The sequence below is a fragment of the Phoenix dactylifera genome, chromosome 8, assembly GCF_009389715.1.
Source record: "Phoenix dactylifera cultivar Barhee BC4 chromosome 8, palm_55x_up_171113_PBpolish2nd_filt_p, whole genome shotgun sequence".
Lineage (NCBI taxonomy): Eukaryota > Viridiplantae > Streptophyta > Magnoliopsida > Arecales > Arecaceae > Phoenix > Phoenix dactylifera.
In genome coordinates this window covers 15,312,281-15,338,064 of record NC_052399.1, presented here as the reverse complement: position 1 = coordinate 15,338,064, position 25,784 = coordinate 15,312,281, and the positions used below count along the sequence as shown (strand labels likewise).

General features: G+C 39.8%; 1 protein-coding gene and 2 long non-coding RNA genes across 13 annotated transcripts; 2 read left to right on the top strand and 1 right to left on the bottom strand.

Annotated features, from left to right (window-relative positions):
- The first annotated feature begins 5,795 nt into the window (after positions 1-5,795).
- On the top strand, positions 5,796-7,798 carry LOC103703372. The gene is made up of 2 exons (XR_603435.2): positions 5,796-6,439; positions 6,839-7,798. It is a non-coding gene; the product is annotated as an uncharacterized LOC103703372 (long non-coding RNA).
- Positions 7,799-11,189: 3,391 nt separating this feature from the next.
- On the top strand, positions 11,190-19,409 carry LOC103703373. Of its 11 annotated transcripts, none has more exons than XR_005512832.1 (9): positions 11,190-11,503; positions 11,984-12,109; positions 14,689-14,796; positions 15,023-15,067; positions 15,235-15,366; positions 17,339-17,648; positions 17,870-17,894; positions 18,022-18,128; positions 18,979-19,409. It is a non-coding gene; the product is annotated as an uncharacterized LOC103703373 (long non-coding RNA). The 11 variants fall into 11 exon arrangements; XR_005512843.1 differs by having other exon boundaries at positions 18,957-19,409; XR_005512836.1 differs by having other exon boundaries at positions 17,234-17,648.
- Positions 19,410-20,141: 732 nt separating this feature from the next.
- Positions 20,142-22,574, bottom strand: LOC103703371 (aspartyl protease family protein 2-like). The gene has a single exon (XM_008786210.4). It carries the CDS (start codon positions 22,244-22,246, stop codon positions 20,531-20,533), a length of 1,716 nt encoding a protein of 571 aa, XP_008784432.2. The 5' UTR covers positions 22,247-22,574; the 3' UTR covers positions 20,142-20,530.
- Between the last annotated feature and the right edge of the window lie 3,210 nt (positions 22,575-25,784).

Here is a 25,784-nt window from a genome sequence, read left to right as displayed (position 1 = left end):
GCTCCACCCTCCGCTCGGTTCCTAGCAACTTACTAGCGTTAATGTGGCGTACGCGAGATGGACCCCCCCTGGGCCTTACCCTGCATGCATGGCACCAATCCGGGCTATCGCAGTAGTCCAAGTGAATGACTTGGGAGGAGTAATAGTTTTAGTTAACATTTCATAAGGAATTGAGTGTATCTACCATCTACTTATTGTTGCTGCTAAAAGTCCTCGGGCATGAAAAATCTCCAAAAAGTTGGTATTAGGTCCTTGGGAGGGCAAATTATATCCTGCACTGCATCGTGTGCACCAACGTGGCCGCGTATCATGCTGATTATATCGTCTCATTCTTGTAGGTCAATCATTGAGAGAGGTGCATAGTGAATAAGGTTTGAGATAATTTGATTGACATAGTGCAAAGCCACACATAGCACCTAATATTGCCATTCAACGCCCACAAGATGTAAATTTGAAAATATTAGTATTCCCAACTGCCCAACCACAGATCCAACACCTAATGATGGCTTTATAAAATACAATTTAGACAATTTATTTCTCAAAATATGATAAAAAATATATTAAACACTTTTCATTTTGAAAGAGTAAAACCGCTAGCATAAGTAAGATGTCTTTTTTTTTTAAAGTAAGAATAAATTTAAAAAAAATTAAGATTAGAAATAAATTATTCTTACATCTAATAGTTTGAAAAACTTATATTTACCTCATTGAGCTTTATTTTTATTTAACACTTTAATCTATAATTTAATAAAATATTAGTTCAGTCATTAATCTTAAATGGGATTCAAATATCATATAAATAAAATTTGAAAATAACTAAAGTAATCTTAAATGGCGTAACAATCATCCAAAGACACAAGACAACTTTTGTATCCTCCTCTCCATACAAGAAAATATTTGTATCCTTTCTCTCTGTCAAAAAAATTTAATTTTTTATGTAAAATAAATAGTTCAACTGATATTATTAATTTAATTAAATATAAATGTAGATTTTGTAAATTATTAATGAGTATGTGCGTGATAGACATAAATTTTAAAAGAATTATTATAATATATTCTTGAAGTAAGTAAGGTGTCTTTTAGTTGCTCTGGCAGAATAAATTATTGTTCTCAAAGTATCATTGCCCATCACAGAAACGACAGTTTCTATTTGTATGAATTCAGTGCTTGGGGAGGGGCAGCTTTCTTCAAGAGGTTCTGCAAACCAGCTTTTCCCTTTTGACATGTTTGCCCCCTAATTTGCATATCAAAAAGGACGAGGCCATCGCCTCCTGCACGCAAATCCACTCCTATCCAAAATCAAAGGGAATATTAACGGCACCCAAGGCTTCAAACGGTCCTCGCAGAGACTGTCTATAGTATGCCGTCTTGACCCATCCGTTTGGGCGAACCCAATACATTCAAACTTTGCCGACGAATAAATGCTTCAGCAGTGACTCCGTGCTCTTTCGCTTCTGTCACGGGGCAGGGGGAAACAGCTTTATGCCTTTATCTCACTATGAGCAGCTCTTATCTGGCATGGAATTTGGATTGATAGAAGCTAGCCTAATGTGTGAATGATTCAAGCTTGAGATCTGTCTAACTTGCTCATATTTAGCTAATTCTTTTGGGGCTCGTTTGGTTCGCGGGAAAAGAATGGGGGAAAGTGTGGTCAACGGGAAAGTAAGGAGATGCCTCTTGTTTGGTTGGAGTTTTCAAAGGAGAGAGAAGGGAAAGTTGTATTCCCATGGGAATGTGATTCCCACATTTCATGGGAAAGTCTTTCCCATGAGAAACATGGGAAAGTTACTTTCCCATGAGGCGGGAATCACTCCATTTTTACTTTTTTCCAAAAAGTCTCTTCAGCATTAAAGAAGCATTAAAGAGACATTAAAAACCTAATTTTTATTAAGGGCATAATAGGAATTATATATAACTTTCCTAGGAAAGTGGATGGCCAACCAAACATAAGCACGTTGGAAATTTGTCACTTTCCTATGGTCAACCAAACATGCCAAAAGTACTTTCCTAGGCATCCTCTTCCTAGGAATTTGTTTCCCAGGAATCATATTCCTGGGAAGGAAAATGCTTCCCGCGAACCAAACGAGCCCTTGATTAAAACTCTGTGTAAAAGAATTCGTGAATGATCATGGTAACACAGTTATTTCTTTAAAAAAAAGCGTCTTGCATTTGCCATTGATAATCTCAAAAACTGATGTTGGTGGATGTTTAGCGTTGCCTCGGAATTGGCCCGACCAAGGCATTGAGGTGGCTGGATCATTGGAATGCTCGATTTATCTGTTGTGCAGATCAGGAAGGTTGACTGGGGTCGTTGCACGCCTCTATGATGGTGGCGCAGTGCTCGGATGGCGTTTGCTCCAATACCGCATATCCTTAAAGTGGTGATGGATGCTAGAGGCTTAGCTTAAATCGTTGACTGAATTATGGATATGACATGAAATAGTAAAGATAAGAAAGTTTACCCATTGAAGCGTGTTCGATGGAAGACCTTCCGATGCTTAAATCAAACACGATTTTCAAAGAACAGAGGAAGGCTTGAGAGTAGTAGAGTAGCAACATATGAGGGTCGAAAGAAAACTGACCTAGAATTAGAAGGCCTTAGGAATGCAAGATATAGGCGAGGGCTGGAGTCCGTCGCTGAACGATTCAAGTATATGCGTGGGGCATTATGGTAACATCTTGCATATCTTGTCTGTAAATCACACCCGTGCTTTTCGTCCACGCAGATTGCTCGCGATCATTCTTGTTTGGAAATAATTTGCAATCCTAAACGAGCTGAGCTATTGCCCGCAAGCGTCCTTCACCCCTTTCCGATTTTGTTTTCCACCCAAAACGCGTCTGCAGGATTAGGAGACACCCGCCTCATATGCCCAGGCTCTGGAACGAGTTTTTCCGATGTGGGACTATTGGGCCTCACACCCTTCCCACCATCGGACAAGAGTCGTCCTCGGCTCTGATACCAAATGTCACGCCCCCGCCTCTGCGAGGCACGTGAGACACCCAGTGCCCACGTGGGGGCCACATGAGGAGGGACCGCGGGGCTCCCCTGCCAGATATTGTCCGGTTCCGGAGCTTCACGCAAGCGTCCTTCATCCCTCTCCGGTTTTGTTTTCCACCCAAAACGCGTCTGCAGGATTAGGAGATATCCGCCTCATATGCCCAGGCTTTAGAACGAGTCTTTCCGATGTGGGACTATTGGGCCTCACAAATACTACTATTGTCTATTGCCGGTAGCAACGAGAGGATAACATACCGTAAAGGAGAGAGTGTATATGAACCTAGAGTCAATGATCTTTCTCAGGATTTCCATCTCTGATTACCTATTTGCCATTCACTGGTTACGAAATAATATTTTTAAAAATGTTGGGATTATCCATTGGGGTTCCTCTACCTAACAATCCTTTAAAAATCTTCTTGAAGATAAAAAATTCAATGCAGCGCTAAGGAAAATTACTATCAATCATAGCCGCTCATTTCTATGGTCATTATTCATTCAGCGTGTATCTCAATAATTATAGAAATAAACAGCTGTGATTGATGGAATAATTTCTCACAAATGTAAGGCTCTTTTTTGCATGAATCCGGGGTGTAAGCTCTGATAAAAGCTATATTTCTTTAAGTGGGTCTGCAGAGCAGCTTTTCCCTTTAAACATGTGCACCCCTTAAAATGCAGCATAAGAATGACACCGCCCTGCCACCCTTCTCCTGCCTTTAAACCCCTCCGCTCTTTTCAGGGGACGCTAATCCCCTGTCCCCAGCGGCCCTTCAGGACAGGCCATTTGCAGGGCCCCATCTTGGCCCATCCCTTGCGCTGTTCAGCTGTGCCTCCGTATGGCATTTCGCTTCTAAACTCATCCCGCATAAGGACAAAAGAAGCAGCTTTATGATCCCCAACGTGGCCGCCTGGGACTGTTGACAACCCTTTTCTTGAAGGGTACACGGTATCGTTTATTGCTTCGAGGGACACGTGACTGCTGTTTTTAAAAAAGGGCTGTGGAAATGGACAAAAATCGCGTACCGACGCTGATAACGACCGGGATGCGCCTTCCCCCTTTTGACCGTGGCTGGTGCTTGGCACGTGCGATGCCGGTCTTCAGAACGAGGACGCCAAGCGTGTGCGAAGCTTTTCACCTTAAGTCACGCCGCCCTAAATTCATGCTAGCACGTGGGAGCAACATGTGCCAGGCATAGTCCTCATAGGATACTCTCAGCTCATTCACCAACATACCTACTGCTTAAGGTGATCTTAAATCTCCAGTGACCCTTATCTCGAGATATAATCTAATTCTCTATGATTTAAGATGACAATATTTGGTATGCTAGTATTCTATGAGAATCTAAGATTATTCGCTATGTAATGCCAAAACTGTCTCTCATATATTTTATAAAATATATTTATTAGCCCTATAAATTATTAATCCTATAAAGAAATATTAACTGTTATTATAGAATTAATATTTTTATTTATACTTATAATATATTATTTTTTTAATACTAATAATTATTTTGATTAGAAAAATAAGGCAAATAAAAGTAATACATTAAATACTTTCATTATATAAATATAAAATATAATAAGGTATTTCTACTAAAATTAAAAATTACCATTGAATAATAATATATTTATAATATAATGCATATTATAAATATAATATATATATAATATCAATATAATATGATACATAAATAATATTGACATAATATATTAGCGATATAATGATATATCAATTTTTTCTACTGGATTGAGGGATATTTTTGTCCTCAATTTCTAGTCTGGAGTGATCTTGAATTTTCGACCTCAACGATAGGTATTCCATCTGTCTATGGTGCAACCAAACGCAATAATCTCATGACCTTCATTCATATCATTCTTAATTTTGGAATGATCACCTCATATTAAATTCTCTCTAGAGGCCTAGAGGCAGCGATGCTTCTAACTTAGAAAATTCGTAAAGAAAGTGTTTAAATGCTATCTAGTTTCAATCGACTCTACTTTTTTGAAACCAACTGTCAAGTTTACATGGTAGTAGAGTTTGAGGTAGTGGCAGTCATGGGTGCCAATCTCCATATCAATTGTTTATGTATTAACAGCCAGGAGTGACTCCAATCGAGAAGACGTAATCATCACACACCATTAATATAATCCTTTATCCATCTATCTTTCTCCCTGATCTTCCCTTTAGGATATTTATTATCTTATTCAAAACACAATCTTAGATAGTTGATAATTACGCATATTAATCAGCTTGGACCACATGGCACGACACACATGCCATCTAATTAAAAACAATCCAATCCGAGACGTGTGCTTTCACCGAAAGGCAGCGAAGTCGTCTTCATGGAGACATCGACTTGTACCGCCAAGTAGTTGATAGCTATCCATATCGCTCCTCTTGGACTGGCCGGGCACGTCGCAGGTCGTAACCAGACCGAACCGCGCAGTGAAAACGTTTTACGGGATGCATAGAAGTACAGAGAACTCGATTCTAAAAAATCCAACATGACCTTGCCACGCTCTTAAATGAAAGCCAAACCGAGCGTTTGGTGGAGACAAGAACTGAACGTGACACCAAGTAGCTAGGGAGTAGCACAAATATATATATATATATATATATATTATCAGATGAGCAATTTGTCACCTCCTTCCGTCCCATCTAAGTAAGTGAATAGTAATTAGTAGGTAGAAAAGGAGCGGTCATGGCTGTTTAGTACAGAACAGCGGACCCTAGTAGGGGACCCCTTTCCTCTTCTCTGCTTCTCGTGCGCTATAAATACGAACCTTTGCAGCATCAATTCGTCCCCCAAGTAAATTGCATATGATACATCAGTTCCCCCTCCTCTTTAACTTTTACATACAGATGCATTTTGTATGTCCTCTCTTCTTCTCTTAGTTTCACCGTGCTGTGATCTAGCTTCTTTGTCCCTTGTGTAATTCTTTTTGCAGGCTTTAGTTGATAATTTCATGAGTGCTTCCATGACTCTGTGTGTTTTTACTCAGAAAGAGAGAGAGAGAGAGAGAGAGAGAGAGAGAGAGAGAGAGAGAGAGAGAGAGAGAAGTCTGTACGTAGGTGTTTGAGAGAGAAAAGGGCAAAGAAAGGAGTGGTTGTGGGTGAGAGAGAAACATGGTAGTGGTAAGATGGTTTTGCTCAAGACCGCGCAACGCTTCCATATGACACCGCATCGCTGTCCTCACCTATCCATGAATCCATCGTTGGCCTTGAAGAAGAAAGCTGGAAGGAGGGACATGATCCGCGAGCAAGAGAGAAGGAGCGATAGGTCAGGTCGTCGATGCGCTGGTTATGGCCAAGCTGCGCGATCTTAAGCAAGATCTTGCCATGTGACGTCTCGCCACCTTTCTCTTTTTGCACGGATGTGCATATAGAAGGGGCATAGAGACACACCCTCGAACACACAGAGACTCAGAGATAGAGATCAAGGGGTAAGAGTTCGAATACTTTCGGATCTAGTTCATACCCTCAGCTATTTGTCTTTTGCAATGGTCAGGTAGCTTAAAACACTTGCACTCATGTAGATGGAGTCCTCTCTCTCTCCCTCTCTCCCCTCCCCTCCTTCAGAAAATCAACAGATATTATATGGAGATATGTAGACTTCTATGTTATGCTCAAATTTTGAAAGCTGTTTCTTGGTTTCTTGATGAACAAAAACTTTTGACATGTTCACATGATGTATTGCTCATCAAACATTATGTTGGTGTTTCACAAAGATCGCTAGCTATGATGTTCTTATGCCTGAAAATAGACTGCTTCTGCTCTTCAGTTTTTTTTTTTTTTTTTGTAATTTTACAGACTTCTGATCTCCATCTCTCTCTCTCTCTCAGGGTGAAACGAAGTAGAGCACCACCAAATGATCTCAATACTCGAAAATCTCTTCCATTAGAGCTCACCAGGGAAAGACGGAAAGCTGAAAAGAGATACTAGTATATAGAAAAATAATTTTGGAAATTGGAAGTCTTCTATAATGCGAATGCTAACCAACTTTTTTGTTGTTCCATTATGCATTTATTATCTGTTTTCAGAAGTTTCTTTCTTTTTAGCTGGAGAGACTGACAACAGAGTAGAGATGTGATTAGAAAGAGAGAAGCGGATGGAATATGAGACGGGGCGAGAAGACTGGGAGCGGAAAAGCCGTCCTAATAAACGACGCAGTCCGTTCGAGGCTTTCCTATCCCGTTCCATCGGCAGGGGCGCGCGCGGAGGAGAGAGAGGCCCGTCCCTCGAGAGATCGAACTCCCGAGAATGGCGACGTAACGGCTAGGATTTCAGGTTCGGCCGTGCCCGACTCGTATCTACTCTCCCTTCCACGTTGCGCATGTGCGATTCGGCGCATATTCGATCGATCAACGCCGTGCGCTGCACGTTGCCATGTCCGTCCCTTCATGCTCCTCCTCCTCAAACCCTCCTTCCTCTCTCTCTCTCTCTCTCTCTCTCTCTCTCTCTCTCTCCCTCTCCCTCCTCCAATACGATATTATTGGGTTGGAAATTAGTGAGGCTGGAGTTTGGGCGCCCCCCTGCTTCATGCTAACGAGGGAGGGTCGTCATTTCTGGCCATTTCTTTATCTGAGGTTGAGGGCTCCTTAAAGCTCTAGTATATTTGAGAATGTTTATGACAGAAAAAAAGTTGGGGAAAGAAAAGTAAGAGAAAGGTATGTGCAGTTGAAGTGATTTTTCTTTTCTTTTCTTTTCCGTGAAATGTAGTTGAAGTGAAAACTCTGGGTGGTTCTTGATGCTATTTGAATAGACTTATATCTAATGCTCATCGCTATTGTGGTATTGGTGGTTGGAAGGGACCAAACTCCATGTTTGATGACTTAAGTGTTATATATATATATATATATATATATATATATATATATGTAACTCTCTCTCTCTTCTCTCTCTCTCTCTGATCTGCCCTACCCCTGAGGCATGGGATACTGTATGGTACGGTCGTCATTTAAAACCTTTATATTAATGCAAATCTTCCAATTATTTGTTTTTTATGTTTATTTATAATAATGTAAATTAAGGAAATATTATTTGAATTAAGTGTTTGTGGGGAGATTAGCTATTACAAATTCTGTTATGTTGTATACACAATTTTACCTGTGGTTACGATATGCTAAGTGGGATGCATGAATATACATCCATTATCATACCCATTTACAAAAACTAATAGAAAACTTAAATGTCTTCCTTCATTCACCTCTTTAAAGGGCACCACATGTTCGTTTTATGTCACTAGTTCTCTAAAATGCCGTCACCGTTCCTGGCTACTTCTATGACTTTTTGAAGTTTTAACCAACTAAAATATGAACTAACCTTATATAATCTCTATTATGTTTGGTGTATTTAATGCCATTTTTCCCCAGTCTCTGCAAAAAGATGACCATGTTGAACGTTTTGAAGCAATATATCCTGCAAAGTGAAACTAGTAGAACTCTTCTAGTGAAGAGAATTCCTGTGGCAATTTGTTGTAACTAACAAACATAAAAACTTAGCAATATTCTATGAGGTGCTTGGAAATTGCACCTGCATTCTTTCCATCCAAGTTAATCCATGTAAAAAAAATATAAAATATAGAAATAAATCTACCTCATCCTATTAACTTAAACTTTTGAGATAAGTGGTGATTTTAACATGATATTAGAGCATAGGTTCTGAGTTCAAACCCTGTCCCGCACTCTTTAACTTTATTATTAAAAATTTCACATATTGTGCTCATCCATTAAAGGAAAGTCCGGCCCATATGTGAGGAGGAGTGTAAGAAAATATAAAATATAGAAATAAACCTACCTTATCCTATAAACTTAAGCTTTTGGGATAAGCGGTGATTTTAACAATCCAGGTTGAAGTGTCCAAGCATTGTCTTTTCCTACCTCGTTCTTCCTACCAAAGTTGCCTTTAGATGTTCTCAAAAGAGTTGTGATATATGGGAAGTCAATACAATTTTTTTTTATCAAGTTAATTAGGATATATCTGGCCCCAGTCTCAACCATAAGATCTGAACTAAGGATGAGAAATTCAAAAGCCACTCAGAGTTGTTTGGTCATAAGATTTCAATAGCTTTTAAAGTCAAAGATTCTCATTTATCGTTATGAGCATGCATTTCATGGAGTGAGGGAATGATGTCATGGCAAAAACGAGACAGAGAGAGAAAAATAGAGGAAGTAGTGAAGGAATAGAGCTTGCTCTTGTCTTGAACCTATGCCAAACTTGATAAGGTGTGGTAGGAGCCCATCCACATGTTTGATAAAATTTGCTACAATAATTGTGAATGCGAATTACTGTACCAATACCTGGCCATCGCCCTATCTTGATATGCGCGCAAACAAGTAGTGAGAGTATATGCTTGTTTCAGCATCAACATGAAGATTGTGCAACTCATACTTGATTGAGAGAATCAGATGAGAAGCATGGACTCGCTGCGAAGCAGTTGTGCACAAAGCTGTACTCATGCTATCTTCTGAATGGATACGAAATCTTGGGTGTGTCATACCTGAATTGAGAAGGGGCAGCAAGGACAGCAAATCTAGGCCTACAAAGAAATATCCATGCACTTGCATCAAGATTCAAGAATTTCCCTACGTAATTTGCTGATAATTACAAGATAGTTCTATGAGCTTGCAAGATAGGGAGTTGCAGGAACCCACATGATCAATATAATGTCCAAAACCAGTGATAGCCATGCAAATAGATGATAGTTGATTTCGAGTTGTATGATACTATATCTCCAACTGTTTTGACTGTTATCTGCTTTTGATTCTAGACTCCCCAGATCAGGTCGTCAATTACTATGCCAAATCTTAATCTTAAGTGACACATGAAATTGATATGATTTTTTGAGAAAAACTTCTAATTCATATGATGGAGAGTATAAGAAGGACAGTAACAGGATTCTCAATTCTGCTGTTTGAAAGGTCATATCATGGGTGCACATTGATAAGAGTGACATATGGTTCCAGCTTACCAGAGGCATAGTTCAAAAAATCCCCAATAAGAGGAAAGTAAAAAATTGTTAGTTCAAAGAATATTAATCATGAATAAAGTACATAAAATCCATTCTCCACAAAAATAACTTACAAATGGAAGATCATTTTTACATTGTGGTTCTCTGAAGAGAGCCTGCAGACTGTGAGATAAATTAAAACCAAGCATAAAAGTTGCTTACAATATAGGCAGTTTTCTCAAAGAAAAAAGAAAAAATAAAAAGAGGTTTCGCAGAGGTTGCCAACTGTTGATCTAGTGAAAATAGTCCCAAAATATAAAAGCTTCTTTCCCATCCAACTATTCAGTTTGGGATTAGAGTTATTGCCAAGCTAGATAACTCTTACAGCCTAGGTAGAACTAGCAATGGTGCTCCTCTGTGTCCTATTTTTTAAAGGTCTTGAATTTTGTTGAGCAAGCCACTGTTTGCACTGAAATTATTCTTGGTGAAAATTAATGATGCAAGCTCCACCAATCACTTCCAAAAAGTTCCAAATATTATTTGTTTCACTTATTTGTGATATCACCTCAAAAGATTCAAATGCAGGAGTTCTTGCAAGGCTATTGTCCAATTTCAACACATACACCAGGCCTGTATCCTTGTATATGGGCCTGAGAAAATATATCAGATGACCAAATTTGCCAGCCTCTAAAATCTGGATCCGACTTAAACTACACCTTTTGGGTATAGCCTGATGTGATCAACCTGAGTTGAAGAGCTGGTTCAAGGAACCCATTTCCTCTCCCAGCCGAGAATGACGACGAATGCATGATGAACTTACCTACCGCTTAAAAGAGCTAGAGGCCAAAATCCATGCCAAAATAGATAAGCAAGTTGTGAGGACCCGTGCGGGCGTGTGATTAGTCCCATAGCGGTTATTAGCTGAGTAGATATTAGGTTCTTATAAAGGATCAAGGAACCAAATAATGCTTTTTGGCTAGCTTTTTTGAATGAGGTCATAGAATAAGATTTCGTAGTTTTATCCAATCTGATCTATCAACTTATCCCATCTAACTCTAACAATCATACTCCTCTCGGAGGCAAGTATGGGGCAGGGATAGATAATAGCCTACCCGGCTCGGATTTGTTGCTATCCCTAACGGCAATAATTAAAAATTGGGCCCGGGCGAGGCCCGGCCCATTTACAGCATTACGTCACCGGAGAGAGAAACTGCAGGGACGCAGCACCGGCCATCTACTTGCCCGCGACGGAGCCACGTACGGAAAAAATAGAACAGATAAAAACTTTGCCAAAATATGCTACTGCTTCGTGTCCATCGTCACCTCCTCCTCCTCCTCCTCCTCCTCCCTTCTCCTTCCTCCTCCTCCTTTCCGTCGAGATTCCTGTCCTTCTCCAAGCTCCCCTTCCCAGGGTCCAAGCTCCGATCGGGGGTAATGGCGGCGGCTGTGGTGGAGTAGTCACCGAATTGAAGCTCCTTTTCCGCCAGCCGTTCTAGAAGGAGCCCTCAATCTGTACCTACCTGCTCGACGACGTCGCTATCCCGATAAACCCGCTCCGGTAACACCGGACCCCTCCTTTTGTAGCCGTTTGATTATTTTCGTTGGATTGTTCGCGTGGATATTTTTCCAAGAAAACAAAATCCTTCTACGGACTGCATGTTTTTCTTGATTTCAAGATTTTTTCCCCTTTCGGTCAAGAAATTATGGTTCTATAGATTGAAAGCTTATTTATCTCTAGTTGGCACTGAAGTGATCCCATTAGATCTTGCTCTAAAGAATACAATGATTTTAATCTAGGGGTCTCATATTTTTATCTTGTTTGTCGTTCACTTTGTTAACAAATCAGAGAGAATGCCACTCTTTTATGTTTTTAATTTAATTTTTCCTGATACTTATTGGGGGTAGGCTAATCCTCAGATTGAAATAGTTTTAACTGCATGTACGGAACAATCTGAAGTGCTTTACTTATTTGTAGTAAGTTGCATGTTTTCTTAGAACCAATGCCACTGGATGTCCACTCTCCATCCTTGGTGACCAGGTTGCTGACTGTTAAACATGAAAGGACAACTCCAAACTGCACCAGCACTACGTTTTGTCCATTATGATGATGAAATGCCGGACTATTTTAGTAAAAAGATTTGAGAGAAAGCAATTCATGAGAGAGGTAAACTTAAACCTAGATTATTTTGACATCCTATGATAAACAACAATTGAATCTATCCTCCTCTTTACTACTTTTGAGTGACTTTAATTTTGAATACAGTGATAGATTGTTGCTGTGCTGGATTCAGTTGTGCATGAAGTAGGAAAACTACTCTATGAGCAGACCTTGATCTTTCTTTTCCCCTCTTCAATGATTTACTATTTTTTGGACCTTAGATCAACCAACCTGAATGAAGATTTATTTCTTACTGCATAACAGGGATTCAATGGATCAAACTCGATCTGTAATTTGGATAATAAGTTGTAAAACTTGGTGGACTTGTTTAAAGTGATGAAAATTGTTGGATCTCTTAGTCAAAATAAGACAGTCTAGTTAAATTGTTTATTGTTTTAGCTTTCCACATATATGTCTAGCGGAAAATATATCAACCATTTAGGTATTAATAGAATGTAAAACACAAGTAGTCTCAATTGCAACTCTGTTTCCATTTCAACAATCAACTCTTAAATTTTCGCCAAGTAAACTTTCAAAAGCACAGGCTGGACAACAAGATAAAGTAAAGCCAGATATACAGTTGATAAGGGTGTGAGACACCAGAGGATAGTTGCTGGCTTTCCACAAGCATGACCATGTAGTTTTCATGGTCAGATATTCTCTATCTGTTATAAGTAGCTTGGGCCGTACAAGATACTACAACAAACTTGGTTATCAATTGAGACAGCGCTTGTAACTCGTACCTGAGAGGATGAATGACACCTTGTATGGCCGTTATGGAGATAAAACCTATAGATGGATGGACTTACCATAGCAATGGACAGATACTTGAGTCACTATCTCTCTCTCCCTCTCTCTTCCACGCACATGCCTGGCCAGAAAAATGGATGAGACCTATCATGACCACCACTAAGATGGTTTTATCTAATATTTAATGTCAATCCTGGCAGCAAAAAGTGTTGGAATTAATTGTGGCATGAGAGTAAAGGAATGTCAGACCATCCATACTCAGAAACTGGAATTGGTGAGGTTCTGTTGCCACACAATGATGCTCCCTGAGATATGATTTTAGTCCATCAAAGAAGCATATATGGATGGTTTCCATTTTTCCAGCGTCAATTGATAAATAATTTCAGTGTTATCCAGCATGAAACTGCCTTTCTGACACCACTAAATCTATGATCTACCAATAGTAAATCTCTTTCATATGGCCTCTTTCTTACTGGAATCACCTTTCACATGCACTTAGTAAGCGGATGTGATTTAAGTGGCTGAGAGGAATAGATACAAGGTTGGCTTCACATACAAATATTCGTCTTATGTTCCTTTTGCTTTGCTCCTACTATTTGGGAACCGGTGAGGAACTTGTGATGAGGACATGGCCAGAAATGGATAGGAGTGTTTGTAGGCATATAACATAGAAGAAGCTTAGCTCCATAATAAATTATATGAAGGTTATGTATGTACTGATGGTTTATTCTTCTCTCTTTTAGCTATCTTATTAAATTATATTGAAGAAGTAAAGGTTAATTTCTAGTTTCTATCAATTTAGCTACTTGAGTATTACTGAAGTAGATGAGAATTGAATGGACTCAAAACATAAATTTCTTTCTGTATTGGTGCCACTCTTTGCTTGCATTTCTGTTTTGGAATGTCTATGTATTTTGTAGGCTTAAGTTGTAGAAATTAAAGTTCAGGATTCATGTAGGTTGGTGGTTAGTATTGGTGCCCAAGTTGATTGAGATCAAGATATTGACAAACAGGTCTAAGATGCAGATCATAACCACCTAGATACAGATCATTCCAAGATATTAATATATCTATTGTTTGCCAGTTTATTTTAGTGATTTCTAGGTCCTATAGTTATCTGGTTGACTTTTTTTAAAAAAAATTAAAATCAATAGTAGAACACACATCTAAATGATGAATCTTAGTTGATTGATCCAGTGGATAGAATAGTTGATAGAGATCTATCCCTTGTTGTATCCGGTGCAACCATTAGAGCATTGAGAGGACCTTTTCCTAGTACCGGAGGATCGGGAAGGACGCACCTCTATTGTACGAGTTATCATGCCCATGGTAAACGCTTGGTAGCCAAGTATGGAGCGGATAACTGCTGAAAGCATTTAAGTAGTAAACCCACCCCAAGATGAGTGGTCTCCTATTCCAACTTTTCCAGAGCCTCCGATAGCACAGCCGAGACAGTGACGAGTTTTCTGCTCCTACAGGGATGGAGCGACAAAAGTATTGAGAATTTAAGATGAGGTGATGGCGAGACCAGCCATTTATCATTATAGTAGGTGTCAAGTGGAAGTGCGGCCTTGGGTTGAAGCTCATTTATTCTATTAAAACTAATGTCCATGCTGATCAAATCACAGGAACGAGGTTGATAAAGTTTAGCGTCATCTTTTGCGTCAGTCCAAAGTGGCTGGCTTAATAACTTGAGTAATAACGGAAATAAAGATAATTCAAGTTGGCCAGAGCCTTATCATGTTTTTTATTCTTAACATGTGAGATTTCTCTTCCTTTTTTTTTCTCTGGATAATATTGCCATTTTGTATCTCAATTTAAATTGTTCCCTTCAGGATATGGTGCCGGATGTAAGGTTCATAATTTCCAAACCTAGCAATTCAAAAGCATGTCTTTTAATAGAAGCTGGGGTTAAAAGATGTTTTGGCAATCTGTTGCTGGAGGTAGGGCTTCATTCTCATTTAGCAAGCACAAGGCATAAACTAATTGAAACCTTTGATGACTTTCAATTCTTCATTTTTATGTTCGTAAAACACTCTTTTCTTCTATCTAATAGTTACAATTAGCATAAAGTAAATTTGGATGCATGTATACGCTCTGATAATTTGATAATCTGACTGCATAAATTACTATTTGCTGATCCTAGTTTGTTATTCCTAAAATGCTCAGGCTTCGTTGATGGTTTATCAATGATGCATTTTGTTCAGTTCATCTGTAAGTTAAATGTTATTCTGGTGTTTCTGACTTGAAAATGATATTTTGACCTGGAATTTGTGCATTAACTAGGTAGCATTCAACCCACAATAATGAATTATGATAGAAAATACATGAATTTAACCGCTTTGGATTGCAATGACAGTGTGTAAAGCACATGTATGCAGGTTTGAGCTACCTCAGGTCGTACTTTGGGCTGTGTTGCATACGTAACAGGAGATAGGCCTAGTCACCTCATCCTAGGATGGCATTCTCTGGTGATGTTGCTTATATGTGGCTGTGGAAGTACAGATTTTCAGGTATTTACTATATTTCATGACTTGGAAAAATGTTAGCGGTACTTTATAATTACATACTTTTGAGAGGAGGGAGAGAGAGAGAGAGAGAGAGAGCATGATAATTAGGAAGAAAATGTTCTATGATGCCTTTGAAATTTGGAATTTCATGAGATTATCATAGACTCTTAAATTTGGAGAGGAGTTTATGTGGTATTGTTCTAGGGCTTCTCACATGGATGTCTTGTTATCTCTTGTATCTTATCTTTTGCATTTCTACATCATTCTCTACACATGTGAAAAGGTAAACCCTTAAATTTGAGCATCATTTCTTGTATTCCTTATCATTTTACAACTGAACATGGCCAAGTACAAGTCAGACATACTATGTTCATAAATATGCAGTGTACCTCCAGAATTTGTTGAATGAAGATGTTACTAGGAGTGGACGATCAGAATAAGAGCCAAGCGTAGAGTTGGCACAAGTAGAGAGGGCACTACCATTAGATTACCCATACAGATGTTGTGACATGTTAAGGACTTTTTGATTCTTCATCTACCACTATTACTTAAAAATCTGCAATTATTATTATTGGTTCCTTGTGTTGGCTTAGAATATGATGGGACAGGGAAGATTGCACAAATAAACAGTAGGCCTTGAAGTCTAGGTACATGCTCTGAAAATGTCTGCTACAAGGAACACAACTTTCAAAAAAGAAGTAATAACAATTCGTGCACCATCAAGGTAAAAATAAGATGAGATGCCTCCTTGTTTGGTGGAAACTTAATTGCCATGATCCAGTCTCCTTCAATTGAAAGTAGAGTTGGGTTTCAAATCATATGGTTATATGTAACTATAAAAATCATTTAGTTTCTTTCAGATTATTGTCATGGTTGGGCCTTCACATTTTTTCAATCTAATGGTTGTAAACAGGAAAATGGTTTGGTTTTCGTAAAGCTTCTCAAGAGGGTTTTATTTTCTTATAGAGAAATTCTAGCACTTAAATAAAATTAGATGTCTTATGAAGAATTCTTAGTTAATATCTTGTACAGTATGTGCAACATACATCCACGGTCAGTAATTCCTATAATCTTCTTCTCCCTTCTCATCCACTTTCTCACTACGTCATGTGCCACATTCATCCACATAAAGGAAGGTGACAACATGTGATGAGTGCAAAGATAATAGAAATAATCAAATGTGGATGGACATGTGGAGTGTGGTAAAAATGTATAGTTCTGCATATGAGTGTACTTGAGGAAAACTAGAGTTGGAACAATAGAAGATAAAGTAATTAAAAATCACTTGAAATGATTTAAATACTTTCATCCATTATCAATTTACAGCCCTATGTTGCTTGAGTTTGTGTATGTCAGATCCCATGGAGACAGGGAAGATGAATCAAGATAATTTGTGTTTCTGCTTTTGCAAAATCGTAATCCTTTATTCTAGTGAATGTTGGAGACTCAATAAGCTGACCAAGGAAATCATATAAAGTTTGTTCATCATGCAGTCATTATGACTATTAAGTTGTTTAATTGTATTGATAAAATGTTGCTAAAGCCTTATGTTTTGTTTCTAGTGACTAATTTCATCATAATGCCATGAATGATTGTAACCAGATATGATGCATGTCCTTGTTATCTTGAATATGATTATGAAAGCTTTAAACTATGATATTATTATATGTTGGTACTTGGATTATTACTCCCTAAAGAGACATTGATAAATTGGATGGCCAGCCTAGCAGGATTTTATGCTTGTGCGGCTTGCGAGCATTGTACTCCTGACTCTCATATTTAAACATTGCGTGCTATTGGATATGCATTCTCCTACAAAGCATAAGATATTTTGTGAAAGACAATTTAGTATCATTGCTTCCTACATTAGGTACATCTTATGTTCTCGATGTGGCAGAAGGGAACTAGTAGAAGGTACTTCTTTTGATAATTAGCAGAAACAGATAGACAATTTTTATTTTTATTTTTTTCCCAGGAAGTTCGCATCAGCTCTACCAATCAGTTCATTCACAGGCAAGTAAAAAAAAGCTGCATTTTTCTGATCGTGCTTCTGACATTCACGAGCAGTATATTAATGTAACTGCTGCTTGTCTCTTTGTATTCATATATTTACATTGCCGATGATGCTTTGGTGTATCCTGCTCATGACTACAAAACTTCACTGCAAGCAACACTAAACCTTCTAGCTACAAGTTCTTCTTCCCTATGGCTTAGACCAAATTCTCATTCAGGTTACTACAGTTGGAGAGGAGATGCTCTAGAATCCTTGTCTGACAAAAGATGAGGTAAATTCTCAATTAGATTCTCTCTTTTATTTATTTTTATTTAATGGTAGTGTACAAACAACTGCTTGATAAATCTGCTAAGGAAGTTACTTTATGAAACTCCTGTCAGACCCACTCTAGCTGTTTTTTTCCTGAAAAGCTCTTCTATCTCTTAGGGTTATGGTTTTTTTTTTTTTGACTGAGCTTCTTCTAATCATTCTTTCCGTGGAATCTTATTATAGGAAACATTCAGGAGTATTATGAAAAGTAAGTATTTGCAGTAATTCTGCATTCAATAAATACTTATGGTACAATGATTCTGGATTATCATATCATATATGGTTGGTAATATGTAATTTTTTTGAGTGTTTGATTTTCTTTTCCTCTTTGCCAGATCTGAACTTGCCAGATCCAAAAATGATCAATGTGGCAATGCCTGTAAATATGGTCTGTGGACTGCAAGATCAAGCAATAAAGCCCTAAAATACCATGTGAAAGAAGGTGTAGCAGAGATTTTCTACTCTTTTTCTTTTGGTTAATCATGTATAGATCTACATCATTACACTTGAATACCATGTGAAAGAAGGTTAAAGCCCTAAAATACCATGTGAAAGAAGGTGTAGCAGAGGTTTTCCACTCTTTTTCTTTTGGTTAATCGTGTACAGATCTACATCATTACACTTGAATACCTGATCATTCCACATAGCTTCAGACACATGAATCTCCTGGTCATAAATTTAAATTTATCAGTTATTCTGGTATGTGGCTTGCTGTTTCCATTGTTGAAGAAGAAAATGTACCGCATGGAACAAATAAATAGTTTTAGTTACATGCATGGAAACAAGCCAAGATAGTGGCACATATTTAATTTTGCATTTATGGATCAATTAATTAGCACATATGATAAGGCATGTTGTCATCGCCATCTTGCATAAAATATTGACCACAATATTGTGCTATTTTAATCCAAATACCTTTTCTTTTCAAGTTTTACACGACGGGTTGTTGTATGATCGTAAACGGCCTAATTTGGATGAACATTACTAATCTCTATAATAAACTTTATTTTTAATCTGATTATCTTGCTAACCAATACAAATCCTAGACAGTGGAAATATCAAATATACTAGAATTCTGCTGGAAAATCGCAACCTCACCTACCAGTTCAGTGCTCATTTACTTGTTTGTTACGTAAAGTGCATATTTATGAGGTTCTACAAATACTGGATTTTGATATTTAAGGATATTTCTTTCACTTCTGGAATTCATCTTTGTAAGTAGATGTCCTCTACTAGCGAACCATGTTATTTTTGTTTTTATTACTAACAGGATTCAATGTCAAGGTGCTCAGGACCATGCAAGACTTTGCAGCCGCATGAAGAAAAGCGCACATCTATACAAGCCAAACAAGAATCTTGCTGTGTGGAACAATGTAAATTCCCATTGTCCTTCAAATGTTTGGTGGCTAGGCTATGGCTAACCTATGATTGTAAACATGTCTCTCAAAAGCAGTTGAGATCTAGGACCAGACTGCTAAGAACCTTTATTCTCCATGATGGAAGATACGAAGCTCATCAAGAAATATCGACAGCTGGAATGTGGAGGCTTTGGACTTTTTTTTTGTCTCCAAATAAATTATAGTAGTCTAGAAGCATTAGAACTTCTGTTACAATTTTGTGCGCTTTGTTTGACAAATTAGAACTACTGAAGCAATTATTGAAAGGGAATCAATTACTATGATAATATGAATCGATACAATCGAAATACAATCTTGCTGTTGTATTCTTTAAAGCAAGACACTGAACGAAGTGATTTACAGGTGTAATGATTGAGGAGCAAGTGTATTTGTTTTTTGAGAGTAGAGGAACAAGCTCATTGGCTAGTTGGAGGACACGGCAGAAATGGGCTTAATGTAAGGGTCAGCAGTCGGCAGTCGACAGTCAGCAGAACAGGATGGAAGAGGACGACGACTCGATCATAGATCAGAGTAGAAGGAAGCATAAAAGGTCAGTAGCATTTGGTATTAGTGGAGATGGGCAGGAAGGGTCATTGATGATCGTGGCAAGAAGAGATATAAACCCAATCTAACGTGGGAACACAATTTCTTGTATGAGGGGGTGGCATTGATTCATGGTAAAGGATATCAGGAAGTTCAGCATTTGTTTACAAGGGTGAACCACCAAGGCTTTCGTATTAACTGCAAACCATCCAAGATGAAACCAAAACTGTCAATGACTCATACGGCCATAAATGATTTCCTTGTGCTGCAAATAAGATTTACGACACCGGGAATATTTTTCTGTCTATCATTGTCAACATCATTCAACAATACCTGCGGCTGCTGGGAGAACAGTTTAATCCATTGGAAGATGGTTTACTATGCAGCGTATGCAATAAATGACATATAATGAGCTCCAAATGCTGGTATCTTACCATATCAAAGACCAAAGAATTACTTTAGCAAAAAAAAAAAAAGACCAAAGAATTAGAAGATTATTAGTCATGAGTATCAAATAATACCAGAAGGATCAGCTTAGGAATCACAAACGACAAGATGAACAGATGAAATTCTGAATAACTAGCTCATTTCAAATGGTTGTGAATTTATCAGCAATTTTAGACACAGCCAATAAAGCCAGATATAGAAGAAACTCGGAGAAAGAGAATACAAGTCTTGAATTTTCTCTCTTACATTTATCAGAAAAAAAGACAAGAAAAAGAATACGATTGTAATGTATTGCGCTACCTTTGCTTTGGGAGGTAAAAAGATTTCCCATCACCTCCCTCAAAATCCCAAAATTCTCAGTCCAATCATCCTTTCATATCTATCTATCTGCAGACCTTTAGAAAGCGAATGTGGGGATTGTTCAATCGTTTATCTGCAATCTAATAATGCAGAGAAGCTACACTTGAGCACACTTCATCGGCGCAAACCCCAGCCGGAACTTCTTCAAATCATACATGATGTGGAAATTCTGCTGCTGATAATTCCCCAGGATCGAGAGCGACGAGTTCTGCGTCCCGAGGATGGCGAGGCAGACGATCTCCTCCGGCTCCACCCGGAAGAAGTAATTCTCCACCGGGAAGTTCCACACCGCCCCGTCCGCGAACCGGATTGCGAACTCCGGCAGCTCCACTTTCTCGACGCCCGACACATTGTAGCAAGGACTCAGTATGGGGAAGTCCTCCATCAATGGATACTTGTTCACCTTCTTGACGAAGGCCTCCTTGATCGCTTGGTAGGCCGGGTTCGCGAAGTAGCTCAGCGTCGTGCCGGAGTCCACGATGGTTCCGCCCGCCCCCTCCGGCGACAATTCCCACGTCTCTGGAGGGATATCCAGCACCTCCCGGCCGACGACTATCTCCTTTACGTGGACGTAGTAGAAGGTGTCGGCCGGGTCGTCCTTCTTACCGGTGGTGTTGACGAAGGAGGTATAGTTGAGATCGGGGTGGCCGAGGAGGTTGCGGTCCTCGCCGAAGATGAGCTTGCTGGAGACGCTGAGGTCGCTGTTGCGGTCGACGAGGCAGTAGGAGAAGGTGTGGCCGTAGAGGGAGCGGAGCTGGGAGGAGAAGGAGAGGGGCCCGCGGCCGAGGCCCAGGAGGCCGGCGGCGCCGTGGAAGAGACCCCGGTTCGAGTGGCCGCACCCGAAAATGACGCCGTCCACGCGGCGGAACTCGGTGCCGGCGCCGTCCGCGGTGGTGAGGTTGACGGTAAACGTCTCCAGGGCGAGGTCGCCGGTGGTGTTGGAGTGGTCGCCGTACCAGTAGAAGTAGGAGCAGGCTTGGTCGCCGGAACGGCGGGGCCACGGCGGCGAGACGAGGCCGCAGCGGGGATCGCCGCAGCTGACGTTGCGGTAGGTGGAGGAGGCGGTGGGGTCATAGACGGGACCGTGCTGCTCGAAGCAGTCGTGGCACGGCAGGCATTGGATCCAGTTCAGGTCGCTGCCCGTGTCGAGGATCAGGGAGAAGTGCCGCGGCGGCGTGCCGACGAATACGTCTATGAAGTACTCGCCGGAGCCGAGGGTGATGCCGGATTCCAGGGTGGCCATCAGCCGCCCCGCGAGCTCCGGCGGCGCCGAAGCCGCCACCTTTTCCTCCGACTCGGAGGTGATCGAGCGGCGATCGGTCTTGCCGGCGGTCGTCCTAAGGCGAGACACGGTTTTACGGTTCTTCTTCTTCTCTACAGCCCTCCTCGTGAGAAGCGTCTGGATTCTTGAAAGATCTCTGCGGGTGGAGTTGATCAGATATTCTTTTCCAGTCCACTCGGCGGCACCGGGGACCTTCCCAGGCCGGTGCTTGAGGTGGAGCTTCAAGGTCGACGAGGCCGGCGCGGCGTCGTCGCCTTCATCGTCGCCGTAGATGGTGTCATCGGGGCGGTATTGGACCTTCGCTTCAGCATGGCCGGCGGCATCGAGGGGGTGATCGCAGCTTGATTTATCGGAGGAGGTGACGGCGTTGAAGCTGAGGTAGCTCGGCAATTCGATGCCGGGGAGGGGAGAACCATGGGACGTCACCGAGCTGCTCCAGTTGAAGAGAGAAGCTGAGGTGGGATACGGGTGGAGAAGGGAGTACAAGAGGAGAGCCAAGAAGAGGGGAACCGTACTATAAGGAGAAGTCATTTCTACAGCCTGCCCATGAAACTAACAGCCGAGGCCGAGATCCTTATAGAGAAGGGAAAAGATTGGAAGAGAAGAAGGCAAGAGAAAGGAAGTAGCGGTTTTCTCGACAGGGGAGGATCAGTGAATAGATTAAGAAAGAGAACGAAGGACGGAGGCGTTTTATATTAGCTTATTTCCCATCAAAACTTCGTTCTACCTCTACGGACTAGACTATAGAAGAAGCTGGGCTTTGAAATCAAATGAAACGTTATACGTACTCAAAAGGCAAAAAAAAACAGATTGAACGGGTTTGGAATTGCGATGCAATATGTGGGAAAAAGAAAAACCTCCTACGCAAAAAAAAACGCGGTTTCTCCAGATGGAAGCAGTGGAACGGGCTTATATTTTCTCCGTCCTTTCGAATTTCCTAAGCAACGCCGAGGGACGTGTTTACCAGGTCTTGGTTACTCATGGCCACACGGCATAGTTTCATGGTTTCTTTTTAGGTCGTTTTTTAAGCCTGCTGAGTCCACCATTTACTTGTAGAGACCAGCACTTGGGTTGGAAAGGGATTTAATATCCACTTATTAAGTTAAGATTCTAAGAAGTAGTAAACTAATATAAAACATAACTTAAGTGGGAGGTAGAAATATCCTGGCTATTCCAGGGGAGTCGAATTCCGGTGCTAGTCTGTGGGTCTTTTAACATATCCTAAACCTTCCTCCAAGACAAACTAGTCGTTGAGGAGTTGTTGAGAATTAAACTCTTTTCCTACTTATACCACGGTCTAAAGGGTTCGGCAGGAACAGTAACCAGGCTTGACTCCAATTACGTATGCAGGGCATCATGGTGACCGACTGACCGGTCAAGATAAAAGAGTTGAGAACAAGAACAAGTGTGGCCTTTGGCTTTAGTCAAATGTTGAGCCGACCGCAGCCGGTGCATTGAACTTTCCATGGGCCCCCGTGACGCATTTAATGGTTACCAAACAAATCCATCAACCCCAGCCGTGCATCTGATGGTCCTTTCCTTCAAATCATCCAATAAAAATAAGATGATCGTGAACTTATTTAGATCTCTAGATTTCGTATGAGAATTTATTTTAATGCCGTATGACTGTCCAAATTTTGGTTGCGCAAATGAATCAAAACTTTGTCTGTTTAAGCTCGTATGTTGATTGTGTCTCCAAAAATGAGTACTGGTTCCTTGCAGTAACTCATTTATTGTTCGTAAAAAAAGGGTGTGTGTGTTATCAACCTTAGTTGTGAACAAGGTGAATTACGAGGATTACGTTAGTTTAAGCAACTATACTATGATGACTTGTGTTATGACAAGCTTGACTGTGATTAAACATCGAGCAAATCATAATATCTAAATGTCTTTACAATATCAACTACCTTGATGTTACTCTTGCCCAAGGTACACTTCATTACGAAGTTCTGATGGGATCCAATACTCTAATCTTAGTATAGTTGTAATTTGTTCAAGAGAATTTGGAGACATCGTGTGACATGCAACAGGTAGAAACTAGCTAGAACCAGCAACAAAGAAGATGGAATCCTAACACTGAGGCTACGAGCATGGGGTCTCTCAATCATGAGCCACAAAGGTTTGTAACAGACTGTGCAATGGAGATGTGTGCATTTAATCTCAATGATGCTATTTAGATCAGACAAATCCATCATTTTTCTCTTCCCCCCTTGTTAAGACGCCTCTACCACTTTTGTCTCTTGGTGAAAAAGGGTTTGAAATTTGAAAAAAAGATGACTAATCTTGATAATCTTGACAGCTATTAGCAATGAACTCATTGCATTTTGAATAAAAGTGGCGCATGAACAAAATGTGCTTGAATTGCTGCAAATATATATATATATAGTATAAGACCTCTTTTCTTAAAATGCTCAACTTGATGACCTCTACCAAGTTAGGGTGTCCAGTAATTTTAGTAGTTGTATATTCTTCAAAATGTTGAAATAAAAATGAACTATTGATTTGTTCAAGAACTTAATGAACAGTAAGTCTCCAGTTCAAAGCTTTGTTTCCATTGCTGGTGGGGCGTATGCACAAGTTTAATTTTGAAAGTAATACTGCTAAATTTCTAAGGGCTTTATGTATTTTGATTTGCAGATATTGACTTGTGCAATATGTCTTCCACTTTTTATTGTCCTCTACCATGGTGTCTTCTAGCAAATTTTATTGAATAGTATAAGCTAGCCACCTCATAATACTCAACATCTACCTTTGGAATCTAATAGTTTGTCAAGATAGCATGAAAGAAAAATAATGACTATGTTCCATATATAGTTCCATGACATTTCTTAACAAAAAATCTGGGTATATAAAAAATTTGGCCATGTCCCTTTTTTTAGCAAATAACTACTGGTTCAGGGATTTAACCTATAATCATTTGGTCCAGCTACTAAAAGTTGAGAACCTAACCATGCCTCTAATTAGAAGCTAAATACAGTAATATAAATTATAGATAATGATAGATATAATCAATTAATTAACTTAGGGGAATCTTGTCAAAAATCGTACATATATACATAAATCAAGCAAAAAAATACTGGTAATAAGTTGAATGTGTCGGTATTATGGAACATTAAGTCAAGACCCAATACAATCTCATGAAAGCTTAAGAGCACAGCAAGTTAACCAAAGAGTTTGGCAAAGAAAAGGAATGCTGAGTAGACTTAATGAGCAAAAAAAATAATCGCGACTCTCGTCTTAAGTGTCACCGAAAGTGAGAGAGTAAAGTGGAATAAAGACTATAAAGTAGGAGGGAAGGTTAAGGAGACGTCTCACGGATGCACGATGCAAACCGGCAAGTAGGTCCATCTTCTACACGTTACCCAATCCAAATCTTGAGGTTAAGAAAAGCATCAAAGTCATTACTGGAACTCATTAGAAGAAGCCCTATCCAATATGCGTGCTGTCATGCACGTATATTGTCATTTCCTTCAAACATACAATACAGTGGCATGTCACTTGAACGGCCCTTCATTTTGCTTTCTTGATTAATAAACAATGCACTTCGTTAAACATCCACGTAAAATACGAACAACTAAACTACATACATTTCATGCTCCAAGGTGGTGGTATAGTTTCTCTAGTTCGGCATTGCAGATATGGCCAATCCATGCAAAGGTGGTTTGAAGTGGGGATGGCGTTTTAGGATTCCAAACCACGCGCTGGGAAAGCATCCCATGCATGACATACGTTTCATGTAAGCATGAGATCATAACTTATTCTAATAGATTTCGTTGGGTATAGGAAATCTTCATTTTGTCCGACCTTCAACATTAACTAGTTCTATGGTACTTTCATTGTTTCCGGTCCGAAGTATTAATTGCTGAGTCAATTGCTTGTTTTGGACGGCCACGCCATATGCACATAGAAGTAAGAGTACAATGAGGGGATGCCTTCGATATGGTCCAAGAGTGGGGAGCGCGTGGCACAAAGTAGGACTTCATGGCATGAGGATATGCCCAACTTAAAGCCTCGCATGCAGTGATTTGCATCCTGCCATCACCATAAAAGTACCCCGGGTCAGGGCAAA